At 40.0% G+C, this 10,951-nt stretch overlaps 2 protein-coding genes across 2 annotated transcripts; both read right to left on the bottom strand.

The window, feature by feature from the left end:
* Positions 1-977: 977 nt before the first annotated feature.
* On the bottom strand, positions 978-4,726 carry LOC145776838 (uncharacterized). Its single transcript, XM_082588059.1, has 3 exons — positions 3,054-4,726; positions 1,587-1,902; positions 978-1,148 (listed from the first exon to the last, which is right to left on the bottom strand). The coding sequence occupies exons 1-3, from the start codon at positions 4,724-4,726 to the stop codon at positions 978-980; spliced, it is 2,160 nt and encodes a 719-aa protein (XP_082444185.1).
* Positions 4,727-7,949: 3,223 nt separating this feature from the next.
* On the bottom strand, positions 7,950-9,664 carry LOC145776837 (uncharacterized). The gene is made up of 2 exons (XM_082588058.1): positions 9,334-9,664; positions 7,950-9,226 (listed from the first exon to the last, which is right to left on the bottom strand). Exons 1-2 carry the CDS (start codon positions 9,662-9,664, stop codon positions 7,950-7,952), a joined length of 1,608 nt encoding a protein of 535 aa, XP_082444184.1.
* Positions 9,665-10,951: the final 1,287 nt, after the last annotated feature.

Below are 10,951 nucleotides of genomic sequence, written 5' to 3'. Positions count from 1 at the left end.
TAAAATTTAAAAAAATCCATTGAAATTGATTTAGGTTGTGAGAGTGAAGAAATAAATTTGTTATTTGTTGAGAGTTCTGTAATACCATACATTTAGTCACACAAGCAAAGTTGGTTTTAATTAACTAAGAAGTTGCATAGCCTAAAACACAATAAGGTTAACTCACAAAACTCAACAAACAACACTTCTACTAAAGGTTAAACTAAACAAAGCCACTGCAGCTCAGTATGCAAGACAGAACTCAACTGTGGCAAACACAGTACGCGTACAAAGTAATTAGCGTCAGCGCAAAGCGCTTCAGGAGAGAAACGTCTGAAATCGAGTACCACATTCTTCCCTCCTTTGAAATGTTTTGCCAAATTATCACGATAGTCTTAAAATTACAGGTAATTAGATGGGTTGAATCGGTCAGGAGGTCTTCTTGTTCTTTGAGAGCGCCGAAGCTCCGTCTTTCCTTGTGAGTCGTTTTCAACTTGTGTAGTGGTCTTTGAGGGACTTGAAACAGTAGGCCCGCTTGATGGATTTTCCTTGCTCTCAGAAACTCGGTGAGTTTCGTCATTACTCGAGTGATTACACAAGGGAACACAATTTTTGTTGACTTCGATCTAACAATTGTTTTTGACTAACTTTAGGGCGCTGAATCCAAAAATGACATCAGTTTTTCTCTATCACGTCAAGTTTTTGAGCTAGGCAGCCACCACTTTGTCTCATAACCCACAAAAAGTACCACATTTAAGACATCTGCGTTTATTGTGTAAAACGTTTTAAGAACTACAAGCAACCGAAAGTAACTCCATGGTTTTCAAATAAACATTTGTACAACAATATTCTGTTCCTTAAAACGGACATTGCTTCTGCAGGACAAATAAAGAGGGAGTTTTAGGGCAAAAATTTACGCTTGTAGCTTTTCCTGGCATGAGCTATAGACAGTCTCGCTTAATACTCCAGCAATAGTCACCCAGCATATGCAAGTCGTCTTATCTTCCCTGATATCTTTCCTCCATCAGCTTCAGATCTTGGTGGAATCTTTCTCCTTGCTCATCGCTGACCGCACCAAGGTTTTCCGGGAAATTATCAAGATGGCTATGCAAAAAATGCATCTTGATGCTCATGTTGCAGCCGAGTTCTTTGTAGCTTTCCGATAGCTTCTGAACAATTTCGATATAATTTCGATTCTGCCCGTGTATTCCCAAGAAATCCCTTGACAAGGTTTTTAAATGATAGGCTAACCACGCATTTTCTTCCAATTCTGACATTGAACCACCGAAACGTTCATTTTTGATCAGTTGCCGAATTTGTGGACAATCAAATACACCAGTCTTATTTTTTTGTATTGACAGGCCAGGAAAAGCCAAAACGAGGTAGGCTATTTGAAACAATTGCTTTCAGTTGCCAATGCTTTAACGAATTGCTTCATTAGGCCGAGCTTTATATGCAGAGGTGGGAAAATACTTTTTTCTCTGTCAACAAGTGGCTCATGTAGAATATTGGGATCACCAGGTTTAAGGTCAGATCTCGGTCACAAAGCTACCGTCCCTTCGAAAGTACGGTAAAAACGCACTTTCTTTCGATCGAAAGTATGATACCTTCGTTCTTTTTCCAAGCAAATTTTTATCATTTAGTCTGGATGCTAATAGTTCCGAAGCTTTTTTTCCTAGTCCCAAATCTCGTGCCAAATCATTCAACTCATGTTGATGGAGTACTCCACGTTCTGAATCATCTTCAATTTCAAAATTTTCATCATTAGGCTTGCCATCACTAAAACATTCATCATCATTCAAATCTTCTAGCATAGGTGGTTGAACGATAACTGGGACTGGGATTTCAGCTGAATGAGGCACTGGACGTATAGCTGATGGAAGACTTGGATACTCAATTTTACTTTTGTTTTTCTTTTTATACCTTGAAGTTTGCACCAAGCAAAAGTAACAGTTTAGTCTGTGTAATGATCTTTAGGCTCTCGCCAAACCATGTGTATCATCATTCATCATTAGTCGTTATCTCCGCCTGCGGCAGATTGCGCATCAACATGGCTTATTTGTTTCCAAGAGTGGCGATTTTGAGCCAACTCGCCCAGTGTCGTCAAGTGGAGTCCGGTCCATGATTGAATGTTGTCTTGCCATCGTTTTGGTTGTCTGCCACGTTTTCTTTTTCCTTCTACTTTGCCTTCTGTGCAAAGTTTGCTGATTCCGAATTGTGATCTTTTAGTGTGGCCGAACAGTTTTAAAACGTTTGATTTTATTATTGCTGCAATTGGATGTAGTTTTGTCATAGTTAAAAGATCTTCTATTTTTATGTGATCAAGTAACCTTTTGTTGGTCATGCTTCTCATGATGTGATTTTGGAAGGTAGTGAGTTTTTTCATTGTTGATGATGTCCAATTTACGCATTCTAGACCGTACAGCACGACTGGTAAAACGTAGGTGTTGAAAATTTTTGCTTTCAGTTTGATTGGGAGTCTATTGGATGTTAGAATCTTTTTGTTCTTTTCAAATGCTGCCCAGCCTAAGCCAATTCGGTGTTGCACTGCAGTCTTTCCATCGTTGGTTGCGGATAGTCGGTGGCCAAGATATATGAATTCTGGTACTTGTTCTATTTGTTTTCCATAGAGAGTGAGATTGAGTGTGTTGTTAGTTTTGTCGGTTGTCATACATTTGGTTTTGGACACATTTATTTGGAGGCCGAATTTAGCAGCATTTTTTGACAGAGCATCTAGGTATTCCTGCATTTTCAGTTTAGAATTATTCAAAATGGCCATATCGTCTGCGTAGCTTAAGTTGGATATTACATGACCGCCGATGGTGAATCCAGTTGTACACTTATTTTCTGTTTCTGAGATTATTGCAGCCGCTACGATGCAAAACAGGATAGCAGACAAGACATCTCCTTGCTTAACACCTTTTATAATATCAATTCGTCTGGTTGTTCCGATGTCTGTTTTGATTAGTGCTTTAGAATCGTCGTACGTTGCTTTCAAGAGGTTGATGTATTTTTTGTTGATGGAAGTTTTATCCAGAAGTTGCCAAAGGTAGGGTAATTTAACACTGTCAAACGCTTTTTTGAAGTCAATGAAGGTGATATGAACGGGATTGTTGAATTCAATAGACTTTTCTATGATTTGTTCCAGCGCTAAGATTTGCTCGATTGTTCCTCTTCCTGGTTGGTAGGCTGCTTGTGTAGGGGGGAGGGATGCATATAGGTCATTTTTTACGCGTGCCGCAATGATAGTGATAAAGAGTTTGTATACATGACTGAGTAGACTTATTGGACGGTAGTTGCTGCAGTCGAGTCTATTGCCTTTCTTGTAGATTACAATTATTAGAGCTTCTTTAAAATTGCTGGGTATCTTTTTCGTTGTTAAGATAGAATTGAAGAGATGAAGCAGTGCTGTGATTAGAGGTTCGCCTCCTGCTTTGAGGTATTCCGAGTAAATGCCGTCTATACCGGGAGATTTGTCATACTTTAAGTTGCTTATAGCATTAGATATTTCGCTTCTTAAAATAGATGGGATTTCGTCAGAGGCAGAGTCATCGATGAGTATCTGTTGCGGATTGTCGTGATAGAGTTCTTCATAGAATTTTGCCCATCGTTCGAGGATACAGCTTTTGCTCGTGAGGATGTTTCCTTTTGCATCTTTAATTCCCCAACTGATGTTTTTAGGTTTTGCTTTAAGTTTCTTTATGGCAGCATAATAGATTTTGTGTGGAGGTAAGGTGTTGAGTTCATCGATTTTATCTTCTAATTGCTTCATTTGGTCTTTTTTCACGAGCTTCTTCGACTCAGATTTAGCGATTTTATATTGAGTAGATGAGGATCCATGTTGTTTTCTAATTTTGTGTTTAGATTGGATGGCTTTTTTAGTTTGTTGCGACATCCAGTTCGGTTGGTCATGGTGCATATATCTGGGAAGAACAACTTCTGATTCTTCCCGTAGTCCTGCGGTTATAGCTTCTTGTATGGACTCTGGGTCTGTCATTTGCTGTAAGGTGGCATATCTGTTTTGTAAATTTACTTGGAAGTGTTCAGCGACTTCTTGTTGTTTCATAAGGTGGGGTCTCTGGATTGGTTTCCGCTTCTGCTTCTGAGGCCATGAGAAGCTTATTCTAAATTTTGTACGTATCATTCTGTGGTCTGATATGTCAGGAGTGTTCAAGGTAGAGCTGTTCAGGACGTTTAGTCTAGAAGACGAGGTGCGTGATAGGATAAAGTCTATTTGGTTTTTTGTCTTCCCATCAGGAGAGGTCCAAGTAAACAACATTTTCTTTTTCTTTTGGAACCATGTGTTAGTAACTTGGAGGTTGTTTTTTACGCAGAACTGGCCCAGTAGTTCGCCTCTTGTATTTGCGGTCGCCAGAGTGTGTTTTCCAATTGATGACGGGAATGTTTTATGTAGTTGACCTAGTTTGCAGTTGAAGTCTCCCATAATGAAGAGGTGATCTCTTTTTGGTACGTTGTCAATGATAGCTTGGATTTTGTCATATAGTTCTTGGACTTCCTCATCGTGGTGGGATGAGGTAGGGAAATAGCACTGTATGAGAACTAGTTTTGAGAATTTTCCTTGAAGACGTAACACAGCAAGTCTGTCAGAAATAGGTTGGTATCCTTCCACAAAGGGAGCATAGGATTTGTGTACCAGGAAGCCGACTCCGTTAGATCGAGAGGTTTCATTACTTGATAGGAACAGTTTGTGATTAGAAGTGTTATGAGTTGTAATTTGGCTTTTCATGACTTTGGTTTCAGCTAGGCCGACCACATCCCAATTCACATCACATCACATCCCATGTGTATATCGAATGCCAATTTGTCACGTGTTGGACTACATCCGCAAACTCTCGATACACTGCTTGCATACCTTGTGGGGTGCCCAAGACTTATGTTGATCACCAAGTTTTATTTTAAAATATGCAAAGTAGGCTTGTTTGACAAATGCACTGACGTCTTTTCTTTGGCTAGGAATAGTAAAACTGCCGCAAATATAGCAAATGGAATCCGGGTTATTTAGATACTGACGACGAAAAACAGCAGACGCAGATAAGATACAAGATATAGTATTCTAACAAACAAACATGTAGTAGCCTATCTACATGGTTGACAGTGGAAAGCAACTAACTTCAATTTTACCATTCTCATATACAGTAGAATTCGCCTATAACGGCTTCGTATATAGCGTCAATTCGCCTATTACGTCACATTTCGCTCGGTCCCGGCAGAATTCCTATCTTTTACGTACATTGTAGTTCGGCTACAACAGCATCGTCTATAACGTCAATTCGCATGTAACAGCACCCTTTGTTGGTCCCCAGACGTCTTTTGTTCGTTTATAACGTCACTTTAAGCCATCACCTTCACCACGAACGGTCAGTCTTTTAATCCAGTTAGCAGTAGCAGTCCACCAGTCCAGTTAGCTGCTTGCAAAATGTCTTCCCTTTATTTTGCTACGTCGTTCTCAGCAGGGACTTTAACTGAATTAACTTTTTTCCCGCGTGAAAAACTATCACCTGTAAAAAGCAGCTCTACAGCAGCTGACCTTTAAACAACTCAAAGCAACAGTTGTACAATGTACGTGCAGTAGCCTACTGTATAAACTAATTAACTTTTTTCTCGCGTGAAAAACTATCACGTGTAAAAAGCAGCTCTACAGCAGCTGACCTTTAAACAACTCAAAGCAACAGTTGTACAATGTACGTGCAGTAGCCTACTGTATAAACTAATTAACTTTTTTCTCGCGTGAAAAACTATCACGTGTAAAAAGCAGCTCCACAGCTGTGTCAAATCCGTGTCAAAACCGAAACAGCTGAAGATCAATGCCTTTTTTGCTAATAAACAATGAACTTCTCTACTACTGCATGTAACGAGCTGTTATGAGCGTACTGGGGTTTGCTTCAATGAGTTCGACTTCCTCTGCCAGTGGATCATATTTTGATGCTCGAACGTGACGTTTCAGTAGAACGGGGCCTGGCGTCGTCAACCATGAAGGTATGGAAGTTCCAGTTGTTGACCTGCGTTGATATGCAAAAATACGTTCATGTGGCGTTTGATTTGTTGCTGTGCATAATAGAGTGCGGATAGAAAGAGAGTACATCATCTAGCACGTCTTGCCAACAATTATTTGGCAGTCCATGCGTTCTAATCTCAGGGCTAAAGTGATCGCTCTCCATATGGTCCCATTCATACGTTCGACTTGACCGTTTCCAGTGGGATTATAACTTGTGGTTCGGCTTGTAGCGATGCCTTTTTCATGAAAGAAACGTTTTAGTTCTTCGCTCATAAACGCTGATCCTCGGTCCGAATGCACATAGGCTGGCATTCCAAATACACAAAAAAGTTTTTGAAGATGAATAATAAATGCTTTTAGTGCTTGTGTCTTTGCAAGGAAAGGCAAATGGAAATCTGGAGTAGGCTACTCATCACATATTACTAGTATAAATCGGTTTTGATTAGTAGACGGTAGGGGTCCCTTGAAATCCATACTCAGTCTTTCAAAAGGTTGAGTAGCCTTTATCAGATGCATTGCGTTGGGTCGATAAAAACGGGGCTTACACTCGCAACAAGTTTTACAGGATCGGATAACATCGCGAATTTGATCGAGTGAGAAAGGTAAATTTCGAATTTTCACGAAGTGGGCCATGCACGTCTCACCTGGATGGCAAAGAGAATCATGTAAACTTTTCAAGATATTTTTACTCAGTGTCATGCATTTAATACGAGAAAGTGTGTCAGCTGGAACGTTTTTTTCCCACATCTATAGATGATATCGAAATCATAAGTACAAAGTTCAATGCGCCATCTCATGATTTTATCGTTCTTAATTTTACCTTTGTGCTTTGTGTCAAACATGTAGGCAACTGACTTCTGGTCAGTAATTGAAGTAAATTGTTTGCCTGTGAGATAGTGTTTCCACTTCCGAACAGATTCAATAATGGCGGCTGCCTCTTTTTCACCTGCTGAATGTTTCAGTTCGGACCCTTGTAAAGTTCTGGAAAAAAATGCCACTGGGCGGCCATTTTGATTAAGCGTTGCTGCTAAAGCAAACTCTGAAGGTGCGTCTACACGAGAAAGTGTTCTTGCTTAGAAATTCTTGCTTAAGCTAGTGATTAAGCTCGTTTCGTCTACACTGGCAACCTCGACGAAGATTTTGCTCGCTTGAATCGCGGTCACGTGAGTATCTAATCTCCAATGACGTCACGTTTTAAAAAGTTCGCGCCAAAGCATAGCAGTTCGCGCAGCAGAGTAGACCAAGCAACTGACTGTTCTTTAACCAATTGAAGTTGTTGCAGTCTTTCAGTCATGGCTTCCTAGAAGTTGTGTAAAAAATGCTGCAAAAAGCGAAGGATGCAAACCCGCAATTTACTGTTTATTGAAGCATTCAGACACCTCAATGAGGTTGAAATGTTGGAAACAGAATTTCGTGTCAGTGTGGGTGACTGGTAACAACCAGCAAGATCATTCCTCCGCTATTTTTATTACCCAGTGTACAATGGCAATGGTTTTCTGCTGAGATCCTGTTTTGGATTTGAAATTGGAAAATATTGTGCTTTCTATGGGCTATTTCGAGTACGGTCACCGCCAGTTCAGCCCGCAACATTAATAAGAACGGGTTGGGATCAAAACTTAACGAAATCCTTTAACGATACCGCCCTGCCCTGTCTGGATACTGAGCTGAGAGGAAACCTGAGATTTTGGCGGGAAAACATTTCTAAGCAAGAGAACTCACTTAAGCGCCCAGTTTTTCGCTCTGGAGCGTATTTTTTCTCGACGGCTCGCTTACTCGCCCATTTTCTTAAAAGTAAGCGGCACAAACTGCGATTAACAGAAACAAGAAGTTTGGCTAGCTTAAGCAAGAAAACAGTCGTCGTGTAGACGCACCTTGAAGCATCGGTTTCAATTTGAAAAGGTAGTGCTTCGTCAATAGAAACAACTACTGAATTTTCGATTTCATGCTTGAGCTGCTAAAAAGCTGATAATGCTTCTGAACTAAGAGGAAACGATTTGTTTTGATTGAGAGGTCTGATTTTGTCAGAAAAATTGCGTATCCACAGTGAATAATAAGCAAAAAATCCCATAACACGCTTTTGACTTTTCATGTTGGAGGGAGGGGGAAGATCTTGTAAAGGTTTAAGTCTATCGGGATCTGGCTTTATTTGACCATTACAAACTACGTTTCCGAGAATGCTTAAAGTTGTCGTGGAAAATATACACTTCTTTTCGTTGTAAACCAGATTTTTACATTTAGCTGCTTCCAGAAAGCGATGAAGGTTTTGATCGTGATGAGCTTGATCTTTACCACAAATGGTTACGTTATCTAAATACGCAAAAGTGTCACAAAAACGTTCGCCAGAAATAAAATTGTCCATAATTCTTTGAAACGCAGCTACACCATTCGTAACACCGAAGGGTATTCTACGGAATTGGTAAAGCCGACCATTAGCTTCGAAAGCAGTGTATTTTTTATCTTCGTCTCGAATAGCGACTTGATGATAAGCGTTTTTTAAGTCCACGGTACTGAATACACGATACTGCGCAATTTTGTTCACAGTATCATCTATCCTTGGCAATGGATATGCATCTAGGTTAGTGTACTTGTTTATAGTTTGTGAATAGTCAACAACTAACCTTTTTTTCTGACGTTCATTCTCGTGACAACCACTTGTGCTCTCCAAGGTGAGTTGCTTGGCTCTATAATTCCTTCTGAAAGTTTTAAACCTTTCGGTTTCGTTCTTGATGAAATCGTGATCTTCGCGACTGTACCTACGCGACTTGGAGACAGTAGGCTTACATTCCGGGGACAAATGCAGAAACAACGGCGGTGGTGGAACATCCAAGGTGGTCAAGTTACAGATTGTTACTGGTGGTTCTTCTCCGCCGTACTTGATCGTTACGCTTTCGTGTTTGGCTTGCCAATCCTGTCCCAGTATAATATCCGCACACAGGTTTGGAAACACAAACAGTTTAAGACGATAATGCTTATCGCAAACATGAATACTGGCAATGCAATGTCCTTCAACTTCAGCACACAAGTTCTGAGTGGCCATTGAAACGCTTTCCTGACTCGGAGTTATCTTCAAGGAGCAACGCTTTGCCACTCCTGAGTGAATAAAATTGTCCGTACTTCCCGAGTCAACGAGGGCAGTCGCATGTCGATCGTTAACAAGGACGTGGATGGAGGACTTTCTTAAACTATCAGGTACACCAACAGGCCTTGTTGTAACAAGTGTAAGACTTCGAACTGTTGCGTTTAAAGACTTGGTCGGTTTTGCTCGACATACACGCTGGTAGTGCCCCTTTTTCTTGCATTTGTGGCAAGTATAGCCTTGCGAGCAGGACACGACGTACAGGAATGATAGTCTGAACCACAGAAGAAGCAAGCTCTTTTTGTAAAAGAAAGAGTTGATTCTTCGACACTTTTAGACGCAAACTCTTCTTTTCCAACACATGATGTATTGGTCGACAAACCGACATCCTGACTTCTGTAGCATTCCGAGCTTTTCCGTGCTACATCTAGAACCCTCGCTTGATCAAATGCGTTTGCAAGTGTTAACGTTTGGTTTTCAAGGAGACGTTGTCGAATACTGCTATTTAAAATACCACTTATGAAAGCATCTCTAATGGCCTCATCTCTGTGAACAGCGGCAGTCACTTGTTGAAAATTGCAATCTTTACTCATATTCTTCAGAATTTGAAAAAGTTCATCTAAGGACTCTTCTGGAAGCTGTTTACGAGTGGATAAGGCATGTCTCGCAAAAATTTCATTAGGTGTTTTAACGAAAGCTGCTATAAGAACTCTTAAGGCGTCTTCATAGGTAGTAGCTTCGCTGAACAAGTCGTAAATATCGGCTGCCACGTAATTGATGAGTACATTCAATTTGTTCAGGTTCTCTGGCGGCAAAGTAGCGACGAAGTTTTCAAACGTGACAAGCCAGTGTCGCCACAGTTTTGCAGCATCCTGAGTATTCGGGCTGACATCAAACCTTGCAGGTTTCAGCACTTTATTCCATGGCCAGCTTTGCCGCTAATCTTAGTTAATTAAATTGTAATAACATACATTTAGTCACATAAACAAAGTTGGTTTTAATTAACTAAGAAGTTGCATAACCTAAAACACAATAAGGTTAACTCACAAAACTCAGCAAACAACACTTCTACTAAAGGTTAAACTAAACAAAGCAACTGCAGCTCAGTATGCAAGACAGAACTCAACTGTGGCAGGGTTGCCAGATTGATTAAACGAAAAAGGCCAAATGCATCCCCAAAAAGGCCAAATTATAGAAAAAAAGGCCAAACCTGAGGTTTTATTCTCTTTGTTGAAATCAGTGGTGTTTTTGCACTTACTTTCAACAACAAATTATATAATATTTACCCAGGTTCTATTGTTTTACATGTTATCTGTTAAAGAAGAATCGCTTAGTTAAATTCCTGAAAAAATGCAATCCATAAAATACAAACAGATAGGTATGGAAACAATTACAATACAACTGAAATATGCATACAACATTTGGCTAAGCATCATCCTGTAGACTAAAAAGCCATTAACGTCCACCAGTGAGACCCTGGTGACTAGTGAGAAGGAGTTAATATTGGCATATCATTTAATGCAATATGAAATAGTATACAATATTTATACCCAATACAATTACTTGTAGGCTACATTAAACACCCAACACTGCAAAATCAGAGAAATCAATTGCATTTATGTCCAACATCCTTCCACAATGAACACTCCTTACTATTCTAGGAATGCTAGCGCCTCTGCCATTTCGTTACTGCTAGTTTCACCATAAACAATATCAGATGTGAAACGCCTTATCATTATGGCACTGGCATCAAAGTTTGTGCAACATTTTCCATTCAGCAGCATGTCCATTTGTATTCGCAAAATCGTTTCCAAAAGCTCAGTCTGCATTTTGTTTCGTGTTTTTTTTTCACTGCAGTAAGTAATGAAAAATCCTCTCTT

Source organism: Aplidium turbinatum, chromosome 9 (genome assembly GCF_918807975.1).
Source record: "Aplidium turbinatum chromosome 9, kaAplTurb1.1, whole genome shotgun sequence".
NCBI classification, from domain to species: Eukaryota; Metazoa; Chordata; class Ascidiacea; order Aplousobranchia; family Polyclinidae; genus Aplidium; species Aplidium turbinatum.
Note: the sequence above shows the minus strand (reverse complement) of the source record. Positions and strands in the feature narration are given on the sequence as shown.